At 40.5% G+C, this 23573-nt stretch overlaps 2 protein-coding genes across 3 annotated transcripts in view; one reads left to right on the top strand and one right to left on the bottom strand.

Annotated features, from left to right (window-relative positions):
- Positions 1 to 327: 327 nt before the first annotated feature.
- On the top strand, positions 328 to 18345 carry TMEM50A (transmembrane protein 50A). 2 transcript variants are annotated; one of them, XM_025447222.3, is made up of 7 exons: positions 328 to 468; positions 2318 to 2423; positions 5177 to 5289; positions 7762 to 7829; positions 9614 to 9706; positions 12822 to 12882; positions 17953 to 18345. In XM_025447222.3, exons 2-7 carry the CDS (start codon positions 2331 to 2333, stop codon positions 17996 to 17998), a joined length of 474 nt encoding a protein of 157 aa, XP_025303007.1. In that variant the 5' UTR covers positions 328 to 468; positions 2318 to 2330; the 3' UTR covers positions 17999 to 18345. The 2 variants fall into 2 exon arrangements, with proteins under 2 accessions (XP_025303007.1, XP_025303006.1); XM_025447221.3 differs by lacking the exon at positions 328 to 468 and adding an exon at positions 625 to 765.
- A 1270-nt stretch (positions 18346 to 19615) lies between these two features.
- LOC112659969 (RH-like protein) overlaps positions 19616 to 23573 on the bottom strand; it is a 36316-nt gene continuing 32358 nt past the window's right edge. The window contains exon 10 of the mRNA XM_025447220.3: positions 19616 to 19852. Within this exon, the coding sequence (XP_025303005.1) occupies positions 19826 to 19852 (27 nt within the window). The 3' untranslated portion in view covers positions 19616 to 19825. The remainder of the gene's footprint in view (positions 19853 to 23573) is intronic.

Below are 23573 nucleotides of genomic sequence, written 5' to 3'. Positions count from 1 at the left end.
CACCACAGGACAAGCCCCCGGAGGCAGAATTATCCGGCCCGGATCGTCAGCGTCAGCAGCGCCTTTTCCCCCAGGGGCAGAAGAGGCCACGTCCCAGGAGAGGGTAGGCGCGCCTGGACCCGGACTGCGCGGTCCCCCTGCAAGCTCACCCGGGACCGCCCCGCCCCCGAGTGGCCCCGCCCCCTTCTGGAGGCGGAGCCACGGCGCGGGGGCGGGGCCAGGCGCTGAGAAAATAAACATTGCTTGAAAACTGAGAGCGGAGGGGCAGGGAGCCCAGAGCCGCTTTCTGCACCGCGCACTTTTCCTGCCACCCACGCCTGAGAGAACGGCGGGGCCGACCGCAGCCCTGGGAAGCTGAGCGCCTCACACGGACGGACGCAAAGGCCCGACAGACGGACGCCTTCCTTTCGGAAAGCTCAGGACGCAGGGTGACTTCTCGCAGACCCGCCCCCGCCGCGCCCTTGGAAGGTGCGCTCAGACTACCACTCCTGAGGCGCGAAGGCGACCTGGGCGCGCCGCGGGGAGCCCCAGCCGCGGTCCGGGGCGCGGTGGGCGTGGCTCCGCCTGGCCCCTCCCTCTCCCGCCCCGCGCCCTGGGCCCCGCCCCACGCATGCGCGGCCGGACGCCCGGGGGCGGCGCTGCTCCATCCGGGTACCCGGTGGTCGGTGGCTGTTTTGTTTTCTCCGCTAAAAACTAGGGGAAAGTCAGGCGTCCCCGCGCTGCGCGACACCGGGCTCGGGACCGACTGCACGAGCCGGGCTGGACGTAAGTGCGGCGCGGGAGCGGGGGCGGGGGGCTGCCCGCCGGGCCGGCGCTGACAGGGTCGCTGTCCCCACCTCCGGGGAGGCTGCGGGCTCGCCTGTGTCGCCCCGGACCCTTCCGGCCGCTTCCTCCGGGACGGCCGCGTGCGGACTGTCGCCGGGCTGCCGGACAGCACCCCTCCCCGGGGTGTCCCGGGACCCCCGAAAATGACCGCGGTCCCCTCCTTGAGGGTAGGGAGAAACAGCACCCTCCCCCCTCCCGAGAGGGAGTGTCACCCTCAGGTTCAGGCGGCGGGGGGATGGCGGCGCCAGAACGAGTTCCCACGTCCTCGCAGCCGGAGTCCACGCGGGACCTGGAATCCCGGGTCTGGGGGCGGGCTCTGCGCAGCGGGGGTGCCGGGCGCTAAAGCAGGAAGCCTGGGCTCGGCGGGGCTGGGGGCGGGGCCGGGGGCGGGGCCGGGGGCGGGGCCGTGAGCCCAGGGGATCGCGCCCTGGGCTGCGGTAGCTCCCGGGGAGAATGACAGGTGAATTTTCAAAACGGGGCTCGTCTTAAAACTGCTTATAATCACAGGTGTTCATGCTTAAAAGGGATGTTACGATTGGACTCAGTGCTCTTTTTTTAGGATATCGTGGTTTTGGGCAATCAGGATTGCTGACTACAAGACGGATTGAGTCTCTGTAGGAGTTGGGGTGTGTCTTGATAATTAGCAAGTTATACGAAATTCAGGCTTTTTTTCAGACGTTGAAATAGAGATAGTCCGGATGTGTCTTAGGACAGGTCTGCATAGCTCAAGCTCGGAGGAAATGTTTTATGTAATTTGTTAGGAAGGCTATGGTGATTTGGCTGGATTTTTTCTTTCCCTTGGTCTGAATTAATATTAGGTTCAATTTTGCACTTTCTTTTGGCTGAAAGACATCTGCTAGAATCAGAGGTAAGATATTAAAATGAAAAGGATGTTCTTACCATAGAAATGATACCAGAAATCAGGGTTGGTTCTGGAAAAAAAAAATAATGAAATGCAAGGAGGTGATGTGAGTAGAAGACCCGCAGTGCACTGTTTAATTTCTCAATCTGAGTGTGAAGAAACACATGTTCTGTAATAAAATGTGTAAATTCCTAAGACAAATATTTTTTCTGCTGAGCGCATGTTTCAACCAAGAGCCAAAGTTTGCCTTTTGTCTCTCTACCATGCTAGTGCCCCTGGATTGTAAATGTTAAAATCACATAATAAATCAGTTTGGAATTAAAATTAATAACCATTATAAAATTTTTCCATATTTGGAGGCCCACTTTCCTTCATATTTCTTAAATATACCAAAGCCATCTTTTAAATTAAAAAAAAAATAAGCTAAATGAATCCAAATTTTGTTTTCCAAAGTTTTAATGTGGAAATTTATTAAAAATTAAAGTATTCCAAAGAGGTATACATAACCAAAATAAAGTATTTCACTTTTGTTAAATTATTCCTGAACTGTTCATTATTTTCTAGGAACATAATTGAAGCAAGTGAATAGAAGTACTTTATTTAGTTGCTTTTTTGTTTGCTTTTTTTAAGTGACCTGAAAAAAATGTCTGGATTTCTAGAAGGCTTGCGATGCTCAGAATGCATTGATTGGGGGGAAAAGCGCAACACTATTGCCTCTGTTGCTGCTGGTGTTCTAGTAAGTGTCATTGATAATTTAGGTCTTCATTATTTTGGTGTTTGTTTTTATATATTTTGAATTCTGTATGATGTCTTAAAATATGTACATTTTATCTCTGACAACTAAATTTATTTTAATAAATGTTGATGTTTTATTTACACAGGGGTTGAGTTACTCCATTTTAAATGTTGATATTATGGCTTGAAATTTGATTAATAGAGTGATTGGTTTTCTTTAAATGCATGTTAAAAATAGTATATAAGACAATACGCTTTATACGTTTTTTCATTAAATGGATAATACCTCTTTTTTGTGAGTACATTACCAGGAAGTGTTTAAGGAAGAAACAGGTCAAAACCAGTGGAGAGATATGATTGCATTTTTTCATAATCCATACTTAACTTTCTTCTTGATCTCATTAAAAAACAAGACAAAAGAAAACACAGAAAACTCATTAAAGTGTGTTGCCTAGAAGTAATTTATAGTATAAATTCCTTATTTACATTGCAAATCCCTCAAGGCATCTGATACTTGTGTTTTATGCTCTTAGGTTATCGTGTGTTCTAAATAATGGATTTAAAATAAACAGACAGGGACGCCTGGGTGGCTCAGCGGTTGAGCACCTGCCTTTGGCCCAGGGCCTCAGGATCAAGTCCCACATGGGGCTCCCTGTGGGGAACCTCCTTCTCCATCTGCCTATGTCTCTGCCTCTCTCCCTCTGTCTCTCATGAATAAATAAATACAATCTTTTAAAAATAAATAAAATAAACAGACAAAAATCTAAGTTTAGGGGCACTTGGCTGGCTCAGTCAGTAGACCATGCAACTCTTGATCTCTGGGCTATAAATTCAAGTCCCATATGGGTATAGAGATTACTTAAAAAGAAAATCTTTAAGAAAAAAAATCTAAATTTAAATATCTTCTCTTTGCTTAGTCTCTGACATTTAAAATCTATGAAAAATATTTATCCTAAAGTAATGGTAAAATATAAAATTACCATAGAGGGGTGCCACTGGTTCTGTTGGTAGAGCATGGGGCTCTCGATCTGGGTAGTGAGTTTAAGCCCCATGTTGGGTGTAGAGATTACTTACAAGTAAAATCTTTTTGGGGGGATCCCTGGGTGGCGCAGCGGTTTGGCGCCTGCCTTTGGCCCAGGGCGCGATCCTGGAGACCCGGGATCGAATCCCACATCGGGCTCCCGGTGCATGGAGCCTGCTTCTCCCTCTGCCTGTGTCTCTGCCTCTCTGTCTCTCTCTGTGACTATCATAAATAAATAAATAAATAAATAAATAAATAAATAAATAAATAAATCTTTTTTTTTTTTTTTAAGATTTTATTTATTTATTCATGAGAGACACAGAGAGAGGCAGAGACACAGGCAGAGGGAGAAGCAGGCTCCATGCAGGGATCCTGGGACTCCAGGATCACGCCCTGAGCCAAAGGCAGAGGCTCAACCGCTGAGCCACCCGGACGTCCCAAAAGTAAAATCTTAAAAAGAGAAAACAAAACTGCCCTAGAAATTCTGCACTTAAAAACATCCAAAAAAAAAAAAAAAAGCTTTAAATTTTAGTCTGTGAAGAAAATATCTTTTTTCTTTTTCTTTTTTTCTTTTTTTTTTTTGTGTGAAGAAAATATTTTGAATACATTGAGGTGAGGGTAAAAAAGAAAAAGGAAGAATACTCATTCTAGCTAGTAAAAATGTTATTAATAGAGTATGGCACAGTCTATAATCTGATAAAAATAATTTGATTAGCTTAAAGTAGTTATTTTAAAGAATTGCCGGAAGATGGCAATTCCCAGAGTTGACTGGGTCATGGTTGGGAGTGGGAGTAGGGCAAAGGGGTTAGTTTTAAAGCATTCTAAGCTCCTTACCAGAATTTGGTTAATATCTTATTCTAAGTTTGTGGTCAGATAATATTTGTGCAGTTTTAGTGTTTTTTAATTATGTATTTGCCCTTGATAACATCCAGAGCCAAATTCAATTAAGATAAATTATAATTTGGTGTTTAAATTGAATTTAGCATCACACCTAAAACCATCTGTGGACTGCACTGTAATTCATCAAGAGGAAAAGCAGAACTGCAGAGCCATTACTTATTTCACAACACCAAGAGAATAGCTAAAATTCTGTCAGCAATAAGTATGCCCCATATTTTTTTGAATAATTTTTTTTTCATTTTCAGTGATAACCTCTTTCTGGAGGCTTACGTCAGCAACATGAACATGCCACTCCTGTCAGTCGGAATCTAAGTCACTTTTTTTACCATTTTGCTGCCATGAGAAAATAAAACATACTTCTAGTTCATAAAATAAGATGACAGATTTTATTACAACAGTATAAAATAATGATTGAAGAGGCTCAGAAAAGAAGTTCATGTGGGGCACATGGGTGGCTTGGTGGTTGAGCATCTGCCTTCCCCTTGGGTTAAGATCCTGGGGTCTAGGATTGAGTTCCACATCCAGCTCCCTGCAGGGAGCCTGCTTCTCCCTCTACCTATGTCTCTGCCTCTCTCTGTGTGTGTCTCATGAATAAATAAAATCTTAAAAAAAAAAAGTTCCCATTAAATAGTAATTACTGGCAGACTTAAGGGTATCTAATATTTACTCAGATATTAAGCCATGTGCAAATTATATGCAAGAAACTGCTAGAATATTTAAGAAAATGTTGGCATTCATTAGAAGGAATCTCTTCACTTAGATACTTTTTTAGTTAGCGAGATAAGAAATTACTGTAATTTCTCACTAATGTTGCTTCTTTATATCTGTTTTAGTTTTTTACAGGCTGGTGGATTATCATAGATGCAGCTGTCATTTATCCCACTATGGAAGAGTTCAACCATTCATACCACGCCTGTGGTGTCATAGCAACCATAGCCTTCTTGATGTAAGCATCAGACATTACTTACATAGATGGTCACAAAATAAAAATGTCCTCCATACACTTGAGTAGAGTTCATAATTTTCAGATCATCAATGTATTGGACATGGTTTAAAAGTCAGGTTGCAGAGAAGGATTTATTAAGAAAAGCAACCATTCTCTTTGCTAGTCTCCCTTCCAGCTCTCCTCTCCCACTTCCATCCCCCAGCTCCTCTCAGCTCTCCTTTTATTGCTGATGTTTACAACTTTACTTTTTAGGTCAGAAACCATGTATTTTGTCTAAGTGTTTGTTTATTCACTTATCCAGCAAATATTCATTAGGCTTTTATATCCCAGGCTCTGCTCTAGGCACAGGAAATACAGTAGTGAATAAAACTGGGGAAAATCTGTGCACTTACGGAATTTATACTCAAATGTATAAATTTGACAGATAGTAAGCAAGGAGAAATAAATTATGTATATGGCATTCTAGATATCACGAAGTGTTACCAAGAAGGGGGAGAGGAGATGTCGGTGGGAGATACAGAAATTTTAAATAGAGTCATTGAAGGCCTCATGAAGAAGGCACTTTTTCTATAGTAAAGATTTGGGGAGATGAAGGAGTTCACCATAGGGATATGGAAAAGAAGATCATTCCAGACTTATGGAACAGCAAGGACAGAGGCTCCATGGCAAGGAGACCAGGATAGCTGGGGTAAAGGATCAAGGTCATAAAAGCCAGAGAAGACTGAGGGGACTAAAGGGACATGAGAATAAAATGTACCTCATAATTTTGCTCTTTTGCATGAGCAGATAATGCTTTTGTTAAGAGCATTATTGGGCCAACTGGGGAACTTGACTGAGATCTGAAGAGTAGATTGTGATAATGAATCATTGTTAACTTCCCAATTTCGATGGTTGTATTTAGTTCTGTGGAACAGTCTTGTTTGTAGGAAATGCATACACATTTCTGGGGTTATGGGGCATCAGTTTGACAACTTTCAAATGCTTCAGAAAAAAAAATTATTTGAACTATACTTGACAATTTTTCTATAAGTTTGAGATTATATATAGAACTGGTAATGCCAGAGAACAAATAGAGATTGTTCGTTTCAGAATGTGCCTGATCGTGGAGACTGGCTGACAGGACAGGGTCATAGCTGTTTGACAGAGGGCTATAAAGTCTATTCAAATGGCTCAGCAAGGAAAAACAGGAGCAAAGAACCACTAACCTAAGACCATCTGCATTTTTAAAAAAATATGAAGCTTATTTTAAAACGTATTTATTAAAAAATAAAATAATAAAAAAATAAAACATATTTATTTTGTGTACCAAATAATGTGGTTGATACAGAGATCACTGAACATAATTATGGTATTTTGATCATTCTAAAACTTAGATTTGAATGAATAAATTAAGACTTCATATATTACTTAAAAAGTCAGGGTGCATATAGTCAACATGTTTATTAGGCTATGTGTCAAGCCCTGTGCTAGGCACTGAAAATAAAAATGAGAAACAAGGTAGACAGAAGCCTTGCCCTCATGAAGCTTCCATTCTAGTGGCAGACACACACATACACACACAATTGGATATATATATGTATATATATATGCACACATATATATACACATACATACATATATATAGTATATATAAAGTTTTATAACTTTTTAACTTAGTATATTGGGAACATTTCCCCAAGATATTTAAATTTTTGAAGGGATACTTCTAAAGAAAGCAAAGCTGTGTCAATTTAGAGTGGTACTCTATGCAAGTCAGCAAAAGACTTTCTGTTTTTAGAACATATATCAAGGATTGAAAAACAAGATTTTACCCCTTGAATCTCTTCAATTATGTCTTCAGAGCAAAGTTATTGTTTTGCTTGATATATAATTATTTCTCCAAAAATTGGACATTAGCACAGAATTATCACAATTCATTCCAAAGCCAATTTTAAGCAGTTTTTGGATTATCTAGGGACTTTCTGTTTTGTCATGCCATGCATATTACATGTTGAGTATGTCCAATATGTACAAATGGAAACCTAGGTAGGACCAAGCTAAAGATGATTCCATCTCAGCAAGATTTTCACAAGTGTCAATTTTAACAAATTTTAACAAGTGTCACATAATTTTGAAAAATTATCTGGTACCAAGCATCAGAATCACCTGAAGGACTTGTTAAAACTCAAATCTCTGGGCCCCACACACACCCAGAGTTTCTGCCTCAATGAGTCTAGAGCGGGGTGGGGGAATTTCCTTTCTGATCAGTTCCCAGGTGATGATTCTGCTGGTCTGGGAACGATCACCACTGCTTAGAGGCTATCAGGTCAGAGGGGCATGGTTAAATTTCCATGAATCCATTTCTCAAGACTCATGAGGCCTAACCTTCAATTTGAGGCGCTCTAGTTTCTTGTATCTGGTAATTTGATGTCATGGCTAGTTTTCTCTTGGAATCAAAGACCGTGATATCTTGGCTTTATTTTATTCATACAGGATTAATGCAGTATCAAATGGACAAGTCCGAGGTGATAGTTACAGTGAAGGTTGCCTGGGTCAAACAGGTAAATAGGTGTAAACAACATCTTACTCTACATCCTTAAAAGTAAGAATTACACGTAGAAGAGCCACCTATCTAACTCTTTCAGATCAGAGATAGGATGGAGGTATATCTAGAGCAGAGGTTATAGGTTTCAAGGCATATAAGATACAAGTCACATTTAATCAGAGTTGGCTGTAGAGTATAGTGTACACAGTTGTGAGTTTATAGCCCTGTGCAGTAATGTGTAGATATAAGTGTATGTGGTATACAGCAAAGGATGGTATGTAATAAAGAATACATGTGCAAAATCAACTTTATAGTACTTAAAGCTATACCATATAAATTATTTTCTTTTTGGCCAACTGTATTTGATTGGATTGGCATTTTGAAATAGTTTATAGAATCATAGTATTTTGTATGTGTTTTGAAATACAAAATATAAAATTTACCATCTTAATCATTTTTAAGTGTACTACAGTTCAGCAGTGTTAAAAACATTCACGTTACTGTGTAACCAACCTCCAGAACTCTTTTCATCTTACAAAATTGAATAAAATAATAGAATTTTGGAGCTTAGGGTCACCGAGTCCCTTTCTTCTCAGCTAGGGAAGCCCTGTCCCGTGGACTCCGTTGCCTTAAACCTGAGGTAGGCCAGATACGGATGTGTGTGGCGCGGCTTCCTGAGAGTCCACCATACACAAAAATTGAAGGAGACATTGATTAAGCAATTTAAATGATAAACTTAAATCTGTAGCAAAAATAAATAGGAAAAATCGAGTGACTTTTAAACAGGAGAAACTTCAGCAGTCAGCTCTCATTCTATACTTTTAGACTCTTTGGTTCACTCTCTTTGTAGATGAACTTATGTAGAAGAGATACAGAAACACTAATTTGCCATAATCATAAACTATAAACAAATATACAAATGTTAGCAGTTAGTGCTGATAATAATAAGCCAGTAATAGCTAGGGCTAAGACTAGAATATGGCCATCACGTCTCTGACTAAAATTTGTTAGCTAGCCAGAGCCAGTTGTATTTAATACCACTGCTATGACTATCAGCTTATTATTTCATAACTATTCTTTTGTTTTGCTTTTGAGATGAAATCAGAAATTAAAAATAGCATTCTATTTGTTTTGCTTTATTGAACAAGGCAGTCTTTTTATTAAAATGTATTTGTGCTAATTAAAGAAATTCATTTCCATTCTAGGCAGTCTAAGGACTACTTATTTTGTAGCAAATCTTCATAAATATTTTATAAATGTGATTTAAGATTTGTCCTCCTCTCTTAATATAATTTTAATGTAGCTTTCCTAAGTGCCAATCACAATAAGTGTGAATTTATTTCTCTACCTGACTTACCTAAAAGTGAAGTATGTAGTGTGTTTAGATTCACATACCACTGAATATGAATTTTTTGTTAAGTATACCTGTGTTATGGCTTGGAAGTTCTCTTGGAGGAGTTTCCATTTTGAAGTAAAATTTCTAAGAATATAAGGAGAATGAGCCTGTAAATATGTTGAAACATATTTTGTGAGATTTTTATAGAATGAAGAGTTTTTCTTAGTATACATATTTAAGGAAATTAATTATAGGCACTTAGAATATACAGACCAGCCAACAAGAAAAAGGCCAATGTCTGCACTGATGAAAGATACTCAACACATCTTCCATTCTTGTTTTAGACTTTAAATGGCAACTACACATTTTTTCTGTTTTGATTTTTGCTTTCTTTTTTGAAAACTTAATGGAACTGACTGCTGCTGTATGAGAAACAATTCTGGTAAAATGTTACTTCTTTTAAGGTGCTCGCATTTGGCTCTTCATTGGTTTCATGCTGGCCTTTGGATCTCTGATTGCATCCATGTGGATTCTCTTTGGAGGTTATGTTGCTAAAGGTGAGAGAAAAGAGTTTATATTTTACTTCAGTGGAGTACTGAAGTTGTGCATTAAAGTTATTCTTGAATAAAGCTTTTTTTCAGATAGATGAGTTTGCTTACTAGCTACTAGCATTTATCCCTGGGAACTCCCTTCACCGTAGCAGTATTTTGTTTTGTTTGTTTGGTATGTTTTTACTATTCTTTTCTTCTGTATTTTCTCTTCTAATCTAGAGCCTGGAAATCATGGGACACAGCTCCAAACCTTGCTTCTCTTTGGCTTCCAAAAATCTAAAAAGCAGATATATTATGTTCTCTAGCTATTTGGCAAGTTTTGACTTGGTGAATGATATCCATGCAAAGCTCTAACGTCCTCGAATTAAAGTTTATTGAGCTAAGCCTCCCTGGTACTATGACATCCTCGCCTTTTAGATAGAAAGTAAATTAATTCTTCATGTGCATCTGCTATATAAGGCCACTGTAAAGTCAAGCCTGCAGGAAAAGGCCTGTTCTTAGATCCCTGGTTGAAATTTCACCTTGAGGGACCCCAAGAAATACAAAAACCCCTTACTGTTCCAGGTAAAATTGATTATGCTTTGCTACAGTAAAAATATGGTATCTGTGTTTTGCACCTGGACCAGCAGGGATCTAATCTAGCCCATATTTTAGCCCTTTATTTCCTTGAAGACCGTGGATTAAAATCATGGGTTTCCTGAATGTTTATTAAGATCATGTAAGTCTTATAGACAGGAATGGTAGGCATTTTAAGTATGTATTGTTGTTGTTTATATAATTTATTCCTAAGACCATATAATTTTCTACTAAATATTATAAATAATACTATTAAAACCTATAATTTTCTACTAAAAATGTAGAAAAGAAAGAAACTATAATAATATACTGCTTTTAAATGTTTTGGTATATTTCCTTTGGTCTCTTATATTTTTGTGTTGTTGGAAACATAGTATAAATACAATTTTGAACCCAGGTTTTTGCATTTTACATGATATCCTAAGTAGTTCTCTTGCTGCTACAAAATCTTTATCACCACCATATTTTAAAAACAAAAATATTACATTTTTATCATATGAATTCCATAGTAGTCATTCATTGTAGGATATTGAAAATATAAAGGAGCTCAAAAAAGAAAATAAAATTATTGATAATTCTCCTTTCCCAGAAGCAGCTATTAACACAGAGCCCCTTTTTGTAGAAATGTGTTTATCTCACAGAAGTTTTAGTTGTTTTCCTAAAGACTTCGGGACCAGGTTATGCTTTAAGAATTATTACAGGAGATCTGTAACTTGTGAATTGCCTTTCTATACTATCTTTATGAGCCATTGTAGCAGTAACAGTTATCACTAATGTGGAATATTTAATCTGGCCTTGCAGTAATGAAGCCTGTGCAAACCAGTTGTCATGGTAATCTGATTAATTTAAAACTATTCTGAGAAAAAGTTGATAATTCATTTGGTTATCATGCTTGAGTTTGTCAATTAATGAGTATTCATTGACAGCTCCAATGGTAGAAATTTGTGAGGATTTCAACTTCAGTCTGGGATAAATTGGAACAAAACGTTTCTCTGGCAGTCTTGCCCATCCTAGCTAATGGCTACTCTGTCCCTCCAAATGTTCAAGCCAAAAACTCTGGATGATTAATTAAGTCCTGTAAAGATGATACTTTCTTTCTCTCATACCCTACATTCAGTCCATGAGCAAATCCTGTCGATTTTGCTGTGAAAATATATCCTGAATCCCACCACTTTTTTTTTTCTTTGAGAGAGAGAGAGAAAGAAAGCATGCTTACCAGTGGAGGGTGAGGTTTGGGGAGGAAGAGCAGAGGGGCAAAGAGAATCTTAAGCAGGCTCCACACTCAGCACAGAGCCTGATACAGGATTTGATCTTATGCCCCTGAGATCATGACCTGAACTGAAATCAAGAGTCGGATGCTTAAATGACTAAGTCACTCACCACTTTTTTTTTTTTTAAGATTTTATTTATTTATTCATGAGAGACACAGAGAGAGAACTAGAGACCTAGGCAGCGGGAGAAGCAGGCTCCCTGTGGGTAGCCTGATGTGGGACTCAGTCATAGGACCCCTGGATCATGACCTGAGCCAAAGGCAGACACTCAATCACTGAGCCACCTAGCTGCCCCCACTCACTGCTTTTTTAAAATGTAGATTTTAAAGTAAGTGCTACATCTACTGTGGGGCTTGAGCTTACAACCCCGAGATCAAGATTCACACTCTACTTACTGAGCCAGCCTGGTGCCCCCTGAATCCTACCACTTTCTACCATCTCCATTGCTTCCACCTTGGTTCAGTCTGTTAAGAGTCTCTTGTCTATTTCCTGAAACAGCTTCCTCACTGGTTTCTGTTTCTCCCCTTACCCACTCTAGTCTACTCTGTTGGGCAGCCAGGGGAATCCTATTAAAATATGTCAGTCAACTCATGTTACTTTTCTGCTCAGAACCCTCCAATGGCTTCTCATCTCCCTCAGAGTGAAGATCAAAGCCCTGACCATGACTAGAAGGTTCCATAAGATCTTCCCCACCCTCTTACCCCCTGCCCCTCATTCTTCTCTGATCTGTGTCCTGCTTTTCTGTTTCTCCCACATGGCCATTCCTCTAATGTGCCAGCATGCTCCCACCTCCAGGCTTGTTGCAAGCTTGCTGTTCTGCTACTTCTGCATGGTCCCTGCCCTTACTTCCTTCCTGTCCTTTTGCCACTGTCCGCTTCTCACGAGGTCTTCCCAGCCACTTGTAAAAAATGTCATCATTCACTGCACTTCCCTTAACTTTCCTTGATTTATTTTTTTCTCCTCATTTATTCTCTACATTATTTAGTTTCACGAAAATGAAGAAATTTTGCCTGTTTTATTTACTGCCATATTCTTGGCACATTTCAGTGCTGAACATTAATATGCACTCGCTAAATATTTGTTAAATGAAGGAAGGGAGCCATCACTTCCTAAACCAGTGCTGGACTCTGTCACATGCATTATGTCATTTAATACTCAAAACCACCATGGTTACCGGAAAATTCAATTATGTAAGACAGGAAAACTGTTGTTCATAGTGTATCAGAAACTGTTTTGAGACCATAAACCTCTAAATATTACAACTATTTTTACAGAAAAAGCCATCGTATACCCTGGAATTGCTGTATTTTTCCAAAATGCCTTCATCTTTTTTGGGTAAGTTTCTTTTGCATTCTTTACTCTATTTTTTCAAATTCTTTTTTTATAATTGTTTCTCTTACATTATTTACTATATTTGATTGATTAATGTACCCTGTCCAGTGCCCCTCCTCCATGTTGTGTCATATAATATACAAAGATAACCAACCTTGGGAACATATTCAGAGCTTCTTTTTTTTTAATTTTTTTTAAATTTTTATTTATTTATGATAGTCACAGAGAGAGAGAGAGAGAGGCAGAGGGAGAAGCAGGCTCCATGCAGCGGGAGCCCGATGTGAGATTCGATCCCGGGTCTCCAGGATCGCGCCCTGGGCCAAAGGCAGGTGCCAAACCGCTGCGCCACCCAGGGATCCCATATTCTGAGTTTCTTAAATTGTCACCACCTTCCCTTTCATGAAGAACTGTGATCTCTGTAGATTAGTTACTGATACTGACTATTCATCTTAAATCTTTATCTCTAACAGTTGCTTCCAGTGAAAGCCTGCTTAAAACCTTTTCTCTTGAAAGTTTTGTGTTTTTTTTTTTTTTTTAGGATTTTATTTATTTATTCATGAGAAACACACAAAGAGAGAGGCAGCGACACAGGCAGAGGGAGAAACAGGCTCCATGCAGGGAGCCTGACGCGAGACTCGATCCCGGGTCTCCAGGATCACGCCCTGGGCAGAAGGCGGCACCAAACCGCTGAGCCACCCGGGCTGCCTGAAAGTTTTGTTTCTGAGTGCATTTTATAGTTCTTTCTATCCTTGGTGTCATTAGAACTTATGCATGAGATCTGAGGTGTGGAGGAGAAGCCCTAACATTTTTTTATCCTTTTGATTCAATGACAAATTAAAGGATTGCAAAATCCCCTAAATACCTTAGTACTTTTATCAGTAATCTTCTCTAATATTCATTCTTTCCTGTACCTAACAGCCTACCCTTGTCCCCTACTCTTAGCCTTCCACCCTTGCCACCATCCCCCTCCCCCACAAATCTTCTCTTTATCCTCTGCATCAAGGATTTTTTTTTCTTTCAGAATTTATTATTTATTTATTTATTTAAAGAAAGCAGGTAACGGGCAGAGAGAGAGAGAGAATCTCAAGCAGATTCCACTCTGAGGTCAGAGTCCGATTCGGGCCTTGATCCCAGGACTTTGAGATCCTGATCCGAGCTGAAACCAAGAGTGGACGCTTAACTGACTGAGCTACTTCGGTGCCCTGGCATCAGGGATTTTTAACCGTTATTCCACGGGTAGGGTTCTGAAGATGGGGAAGCACCAGACATTTCTGTATGCAACACACTAATGTACCTGCTTGTTTCTGGGAAGAGAATCTGTGGTTTTCATGATTTTCAAAGTCCTTAATCCAGAAAAGGTTTAAGAAAACTGCTCTATATTCTAGGACAGTCTATTATAGGACTTCTCCTCTTTCCCTTCCTACTGACCACTAAACGTGAAATCTAAGGCCTATATCTACTTGAGACACTCATAAAATGCTAATAGTTACCCTTTAATAACATTCAGCAGTGGTACTCAACTTATTCCTTCACCAGGAATTCTCACAGTTTTATAAAATCAGTTTGGAAATAAGACAGATGTGGGGATCCCTGGGTGGCTCAGTGGTTTAGCACCTGTCTTTCGCCCAGGGTGTGATCCTGGAGTTCCAGGATCAAGTCCCATGTCCAGGCGTCCTGCATGGAGCCTGCTTCTCCCTCTGCCTGTATGTCTGCCTCTATCTCTCTCTCATGAATAAATAAATAAAATCTTAAAAAAAAAAAAAAAAGATGTGAACTTAGATGTGCACAGTGTCTGGGTCATTCTGCGTGTCCTGAAACTAGTGGAGAAAATCCAGAATTTAAACAACAAAGAGTGAAGCCACTCATGTTATGCAGAAAATAATAATGACCTAAGTTTACTGAGAGTTATTACGTGCAAGACACCATTCTTAGTGTTTTACCTGTATGTTCTCAGCTAACCCCTGACACGACCCTGAAGGCAGCCCCGTCATCAGCCCCGTATTAGATGTGGGAAACCAAGCATGGAAAAACTAGGCTCAGACTGTGGCCACGTTTCAGGATCCAGAGTTGAGGGTGATGCCATTCAAGGTTTGGGGGGAATTCAGTTGATGTTTTCTCCTTTTGCTGTCCTCAGCCAGTTGTTCAGTATGAGTTCTGACTCCCCCTCCCTCTCCTTTATCGAGAGCATGACACTGAACTTCAAAATACAGCAGGAGTAAACCTCATTCCTCAGCTTATGAAGTACAATTCGAGTCCATCTGTGATTTTGTAGGGTAGTGTAGCATGTTCATGAGGAGGACAGCGTGGATATGTAGGGTTTCCTTTCCTTCCGAGCTGCAGTACTGAGGCTTGGGCATGTGCACAGAAGGCCCCCAAGCATCCGAAGCTCACTGTTCTTGTGTCTCCACAGAGTTGGAGGTACATGGCGAATGCAGGGCCGCACAGCTTCAGTCAAGGGAAGGCAGCATGAGGGTGTGCGGATGGAGTTGTGGGGAGAGGCACATAGCAGCCTTCTTTATCATTGTTTACTCTGGCAGAGAGGAGAGGAAGGGTAAAGCAGATTCTACCTTGAGATGCTTCTATCACAGCAGGGGGGACAGAGGATTGAGGGGGAAGGTTGGCGGGGAAATTGTCTCTGTCCCAGTGAAGGGAGAGACAGGTGAGCTCTCATAGCAGTTTTCATAGGTCATAAAACCTTGGAAACCCGACCATTGACTTCTCTAAAATTAGATATGATAAATTCCTTTTATATGGAACAAGTTTGGTTAGTTTCTCATTTGGTACTCGTGTCCCTATTAAGACTAAAACCTAGGTTTTTTGAAAATACTCTAAGCAAATTGAAACTAATAAACACTGTTACTAGAACAGTTGTACCAGATTGCCAACCATTCTGATTTGTAACAGAACAATACTCAGCAACAGCTGAAAAATTACTGTTTCAGAAATCAGACTCAGATGTCAGTAACACAGGTGACCATCTGACAGTGTAGGAGGGACTGGCTTTTGCCCAAGAAACCCTTCAGATTACGATTTACATCTGTTGATGAGTATTCTGAAGTAGGTCTCATCCAAGCTATCTGGAGGTAGAGCCCTGATAGTAACTGGATGATTAGAGATCAAATCACCTTTTGGAGCTTTATGAAATCCTTTTTAAAAAAAAAAGAAATTAACCGACTTGCAAGAGAGGGTACAATTTCCTGGTTGCATTTTTGTCTTCATCAAAAGACACTCAAGTGTTTAGAAAGGCTTAGGAGAGCCGTGTTAAATTCATCATTACAATTGCAGTCTTAAACCTGAGTAGACACTGGTGCTCCTTGAACAGACAAGAAGACAAATGAAAACCAGCCTGTGCCCTGATGTCTACCGCCATCCTCAGTTTCTCCCTCACACTTGCCCCCTACATCTGAGCCTGTTGAACCGCCTCTGAAGAGTCTCAAACTTGTCCTCTTTTTGTCCATTTCTATTGTTCAGTCACCAGCATCCCGTCCTAAGCAGTTCACATCCTGGATTGGTTCCTCCCTTGGATACAGTTTTCCTGTGTCACCTTGTTTTCTAAAACATGGCTCTAATTCTGTCATTTCCCCATCTTAAATTTTTTCAAAACTTGGAGCTGTCTACAGAAGAGCTCAACACTAGTGGCCATCCAGTCAAGTTCTGTCCATGGTTTTGTTTTATTTTATCTTATACAGTATTTTCTGTCTTATGGAGCCAAATTTTAAAACTCAATGTGACAATCCTGAACCTTGCATAGCAACAATCAGCTGGGTGAATAGTTAAGCCTTTTAAATAGGGGTACATCTCTGCATAACCCCGTATCACAAAGCCTAGAACTGAGTATCATTTGCCCCCTGCAGTAGAATATACAGGCTGGCACCCACCCTCTTGACTCATTTAAGGCATGGAAGGCCCCTGTGGGCAATTAGCTGCCCTGTGCAGTCAGCTTACCAAATCCTGGCCATCTCCATTCCCTATCTTCCTTGTCTCTTAGGCTATAATCTAGCCATATTGGACTCCTCCCTGTAATACTGCATGTTAGATATCTTTACGTGTACCTGTAGCTCTAGACCTAGACATAGACTGGTATCTCCTTGTGCATATAATTGCCCTCTTGCCCCTCTATTTTTTTTTAAGATTTTATTTATTTATTTGAGAGAGAGACAGAGCTAGTGAGAGAGCATGAGCAGGGAGGAGAGGGAGAAGCAGGTTCCCCACTGCACAGGGAGCCCGAATTGGGGCTCGATCCCAGGGCCCCAGGATCACGACCTGAGCTGAAGGCAGACAGACACTCAACTGACTGAGCCACCCAGGCGCCCTGCCTTCTTGCCTCTTTTAAGTCGAAACCTAGAGGACAGCTGTAAACAGTTCCCCACCTAAACCCTGGATTGTAAGTTCTGTGTGGGCATATTCCTGATACAGTCTCTTGGGCTTTTCCTGAGGCCCCACGGTCTTTATTCCTCTTTGTTTTTTGATAAACCATTTCCTTTCCCTAAAACCTCTTCTTTCATCACACTAGCTCCTGTTCCTACCAATCTCCCATTGAAACTCCTACTTATTCTTCAAAGCCCATTTCATATATTTCCACCTCTGGAACTTCTTCACTAACACATCCAGGCAGAATAAATTCTATATGTTTCTGTGCTCTCAACATTTGGTATATATACCTCTTCCCCACCTTTCACAGCCACCTCTCCTCCCTGCCATTACCACATTGTGTCACCAAGAATGTGAAATGTGAGCAACTTGAGGCCAGAGACACTCTATCTTCTGTATTTTTATAACCCAAGCATCTAGCACATTATATTCAAAAAAGGTTTGTTGAATGAATATGATAAAATCAGACATACATTGGTTACATACTAAACATCAGTTAACTTTTCAAGAATGGCATATGTCTCCAGTATGCAGAAGTTAAGGACATGGGAAGCACCTAACCAGTTTCTACGTTCCATGGTTTCTTTTCATACAACTCATCAATTCTTTGTTGCTAACTTCCCACCATTCTCCCAATCTCACATACTCCTTTTCCCCCCACAAACGCAACTAGATATGATGTTTTTCTTATTTTGTTTGCAGAGGACTGGTTTTTAAGTTTGGCCGCACTGAAGACTTATGGCAGTGAAAACACCTGATTTACTTCTGCACAGCAGCCCTGCGTGGGTTTTTACTGCTCGCTCCCAATTTTTTGTAATGCCATTTTCTAAACTCATTTTTGAGTGTAGTCTCAGCTTCAGTTTGTGTAATACTAAAATCATGAGAATTTCCTATGTAAACAACAACAAAAATCTGTTGTGTGCATCGGATTAACTTATAAAATGTTGAAAATATGCCACATGAGTAATTTGTATTAAGTTTTATCATGGTGTAATTTGTAAAAATAAATTACAAAAAATATTATGGATGCATCTTATGCAAACATTTGTCATATCCAAGGTCCAAAACTATAATTAAAGTGCTCTGAAGATTTAATGTGTCTGTTTAAATGTGGCCTTTTCTGTGTCAAATGTTAAATGAAATATAAACACCTTCTTGTTTATAAATCTGTGCAGTGGCCAGAATTCTTTCTCGCTGTACTTTGAGTTTCATTTATACAGTTTTGCCAAAAATTCTGCAAACATTTCATTGTAAGTAGCCATCGAGGGTCTCCCCAGGGGTAAGTGACCGTGTCAGAAGAGAGAAACTCCTGATTCAGCCACCAGGCTGCTCAATGGTGTCCCTCTGGTGCCACTGATGGGGAGCTGGGGAGTGACAATCACTCAGCCATGACCCATGGTCCTGGTGGGATGCTGACATTCACTCTACATCCACCATCGAAGGAAAGAAGAAAAGGATAGAGACTTGATACTAGGCTTTATTTACTAAGGCGACAGATATTTTGTTGGTGTGACAATAAATTGGATCCCAAGTTTCACTGTATCTCTGTATTGAACCACTAACCTCAAAAGAGACCAGCAGGGTCAACCAAAATTTCAAACATTAACTACTGAGAATTCCCATAGTCTGTTCCTTTTGGAACCCTGTTATCTGTTAGCCCCCTCTCCAACTTTGGCAAAATGGGAATCTTTTTTAAATGAGCTAGCTAACTATGAGATGCATATCCTTCAGAAACACAGCTTGAATTGTTTTCTTTCATGAAACTTGATACAGTTAGCCTTTCCTGAAACACAAAATACCTCCTAGGGGATTTAAATTTGTGGTACCCTTGTCCACATCAGCCATGTGGTCTTCCACCATGTACATTTGGAATATTGCCTGGGCATCCGGACACACTCAAAAGAAACGGCCGTGTTATTGCCATCCCACAGCCAATCACTCACAGTGGGTTTTCAGAGAATTAGAGGGCATCTGAGAGGTGGAAGGTCCCTATAAGGGGACCCAGACGGTGGAAACGTAAATGATTCTCTCAAAGTCGTAGAACTAGTTTTTTAATCTTGAGGTGTAGCTCCACAACTGACCACAACGTCTTTCCCTACAGTTAAGTACAGAATGTGCTCAGGGATTAAGAACTACCTTGTGAAAACTGCTGGAATAGAAACACAATGTTTGTATTACAGGACTAAATATAAGTGAATTCTTCATTTTTCCCTATTTTATATTCTCCGTTCTGCTGACGTAGATAAGAATTCACTGGGTAGCATAGCACACTTTGTTAAGCATGAGAACAAATGTAAGAGTTGTCAGTAAAATTGAACCAATATCTTAATTACATGTCCGCACCCAAAAAAATGATAGCACAATCTTTAGCAAAACCAAACATTTATTTTGAATTCTTATGAAATTACCACTTAAATAAGTTTTTAATTTAATATCAAATTTATCTCTGACCTCATTCCATTGTACATAAGGAGACTTTGCTGTAATGAGTGTTTGTCATACACAAAAAAAAGGGAGGCAACAGTGACAGGAAGTTGTCTCATTCTCAGGCCTTGTTTTTCTTGGATGCTTTGGCTTAAAATCCAACAGCCAAATGTGGAAACTGTGAAAGCAAAGCAAACATTTTTATCACAGATGAACCATTCATTAGTCTTAAAATTTGGACACATTGATTCTGGCTTAATCTCTGGAAACTTACATGTTGACCAAAATATCCCATCACAAAGGTCTTAGAGTATCTTTCACAAAGTCTGAATTGGAAGAACTATTAGATCTCATTTCTTACAGCTCTTTACATGAGTCATTGATAAAGAGTGATCTGGCTTTTGTTTGAATGCCCCCAGTGACAGCAGACGCACTACCCATGAAGTGATTCATTCCATTTTGCAGGCAAGTTCAAATCGTTAGCAATGTATTCAGCATTGCCCATTGGGCCTGGTTAAATTCTTTGGAGAAACATAAGCATAGAAAAAAAAATATTTGTCCTTTTCTACATGACAATCTTACAAGTATTTGAAGATTGTTCTCAGGTCTCCTTTGGGTCTTCTCTTCTGCAAGCTGAACATATCCTAAGTTCTTCAGTGGTGCCACGTCACACCCTGACATAAATCACTGAGCGTCGAGTAACATGAATCATGGATTATAGATTATAGACTCTACAATCAGAATTGTAGAACTGGAAATCGGAGTAGCTAACATTTATGGGGTGTTTTTTAAGGATAAGGGTGCTAATCATTTCACACACATGATCTTTAAATCCTTACAACAACCTGGTGAGATATTACTATGTCCGTGGAGCTGAGAACGAGCTGTGAGAGATCACAGAATAAGGAGGTAGAACCCAGAACTGTCTGATCCCAGAATGTGGAATTTGATCTCATTTTACAAATGAAGAAACTGAGCCCCAGAGAAGGCAAGTGACTTGCCCGAAGGCCCTAGCCTGCAGTGAGTTAACAAGGACTCGAATTCAGACCCGCCTTCCAGAACAAGGCGCTTTTTGGGCCTCTCCGAGAAAGGAGGAGTCAGTTGGCAGGCTCCTAATCTGTTTTCCTACTTTGCTTTAGAAACCTGCTCTCCTCAGTTTTGTTGGACAAGCATTTGTTGGATCCGTACTGTGTGTCTAGAATGTGTATTTTAAATCAGAAGCAGGGGTGATACCAGTGTGACAGGGCTAGGTTTTGAGACTTTTGCATAACACAGCAGGAGGAACTCAACACATTCTGAGGCATTTATATGCTAAAACAGTGGTGCTGTTTATGTTTCTTGGCAATAAAATCATTTTAAAAATAAACTGCAAATACTTGTTCAGAAGCCAATGGATGATCTTCAGCATATTGCACTCATTTCAGAATCCATCCTGCGAGCTTAATCTTACTCTACTCAACTCTAAACCGTTATCGTATCATTTCCCCACTTAAACTTTTGGGAGCTTGGAGAATGATTCGAGTGGCTCTAGCCTACCCTTCATCCTTCCCTTTACCGACGACCCACTGAGCAAAGTTGCCTCATGCTTCTCTGGTTCTTGCTCACAACCTTCCCCTGCTTGGAATGTCTTTCGATTCCTTCCACTTAGCCAAATCCAACACAGCTTCAAAGTTCCCATTTTCCCTGACCTCCCCAAACTCATGACCTTTCCTTCCTCTCATTTGTCCAGCAGCTACTGCCAGGATTACTTACTCACTGCTTAAGAGAGAGAGCTGTGCACATAAAAAGATCTAGTCCTTCTACATGGTGAAAGCCTTAGTTTCTCTGAACCCTCACACAGTACCCAGGACAGGGGCTTGCCTGCAGTAGACACAAAAAAGCTATTTTCTTCAGAAAGGTTAACTGTGGAATTAATTTTAATAAGTGGATGTCACTGAGTCCTCGTGCTTTGGAAAGCTTGAAATAAAATCTGATTATTATATTGAAATAAAAAATTGGAAGGAATTTATGAAAAACTGTCAGGAACTGAATTTTGGTAAATCAGTGTCTGAGGTAAGATCATTGTAATGTGCAGGAAGACAGGATTAGTACGTGCAGTTCCTTGAGATCTAGAGCTGCAATTCACTTAGATTTGTCTCTCCAGCTCTTGACACAAGAGCTCTGCCATATATTAGGTAATAGATTAAATGGGATTAATTAGTGAATGAATGATTAATTAGTAATAGAACCATCCAAGGATGAGATGGGTACTTTTGGGGAATGGTGAGTGCCCCAGCCCGAGAACTGCCTGGCATGATCTGGGCAACTAGTGAAGGAATGTCCTTTCCAACACTCAGGAGTCTGGTTCTCTGAAGTGTGTTAGGACATTTGATAATGATTAAAACGTCTTTCCGGATGGTTTACAAAAAAAAAAAAAGTCACCCCGAGATTTATCAGCTTTACAAGCTTAAATTCCTGCCTGTTTAATGGATATTTGGCTTTTCAAATGAAAGCTGTGTTCTCCTGCTAAACAAATGTTCTGCTCAGCTGTGAGAGGATAAATCAGAATAGCCTATGGGGTGGGGAGCATCACTGTCCTCCAGGAGCAGCCCATAGCACACACAGGCTGGGTCTTTGGAGCCAGACACCAGTTCAAATTCCTCTTCCATTTACTAGCTTTATCATTTTGGATAAGTTACTCTTCATCTTTTTTTTTTTTTTAGATTCATGTATTCATTTTAGAGAAAGAAAGGGTGCAGTTGGGAAGGGCAGAGGGAGAGAGAGTCTCACACAGATCTCAGGACCCCAAGATCATGACCTGAGCCCAAACCAAGAGTTGGATGTTTAAATGACTGCACCACCCAGGCGCCCCATTCTTCATCCTTAAGACAGGGATGCTCACTCTTGTGCAGGGTTGTCATGAGGATAAAATCAGATAATGCTGTGGGACGCCTGGGTGGCTCAGTGGTTGAGCGTCTGCCTTCGGCTCAGGGCGTGATCCCAGAGTGCTGGGATCGAGTCCTACATCAGGCTCCCTGCATGCAGCCTGCTTCTCCCTTTGCCTCTCTCTCTGTCTCTCATGAATAAATAAATAAAATCTTTTTAAAAAATCAGATAATGCTGAAAAGCATCTAGCACAAAATCGGAAACTGTCAGCTTACGATAAATGATAACTATTATGCTTATGCATTCCTTCATGGTTGGCTAAACCCTCAGTAATAAGCTTTCCCGTTCATGTGGTGCTTTGCATTTTACAGTTTATAGAATGTAGTTACAGACATTATTACCTCATTTGGTCTTTGAAACAACCCAGTGAAGTAGAACAAAGATTGCCATTCTTATTTTACCAGTAAGAGAGGTCAAGGAACTTGCTTCCTTGAAAACTTGCAGCACGGCAGCTGGAATTCAGGTCTTCCCATTCCAGATCCATACCCATTGTTCCCCTTCACCTGCTGCTGCAGTGCCCAGTGTCAGGTGGGGTTCCTCAAATTTCCTCATTTATTCAGTAAATGCTTATTGCAACTCAAATAATTGAGCTGGATATTTGTCCTGTTTGTGGCATCCCTGGTTAATTAGCAAAGTGCTTGGCATATAGTAGTTGCTCAATAAATACTTGTGGAATGACTGGATGGATTAAACCAGTTTTTTGAGTCCTTTCACTAGATGGCTCTGCCACTGCCAAAGGGGTAAGAACACTTGTGGGAACTGAGGAGACTGACTATAGGGAGAAGCTGGTACAAGAGGAGACCGTCTACAGGCAACGTGGATGACTCTCCAAATAATTCTGCTGAGTAAAAGGAGCCAGACAGAACAGAAAATGTAAACCAATCTATTGGACAGAAGGCAGTTTGGTGGTTGCCTGGGGATGGAACAGGGTGGAGCAGGGAGGGAATAGTCTCAAAGAGGCAGAAGAATACGTG

This window comes from Canis lupus, chromosome 2, assembly GCF_003254725.2.
Source record: "Canis lupus dingo isolate Sandy chromosome 2, ASM325472v2, whole genome shotgun sequence".
In the NCBI taxonomy this organism is placed as follows: domain Eukaryota; kingdom Metazoa; phylum Chordata; class Mammalia; order Carnivora; family Canidae; genus Canis; species Canis lupus.
Note: the sequence above shows the minus strand (reverse complement) of the source record. Positions and strands in the feature narration are given on the sequence as shown.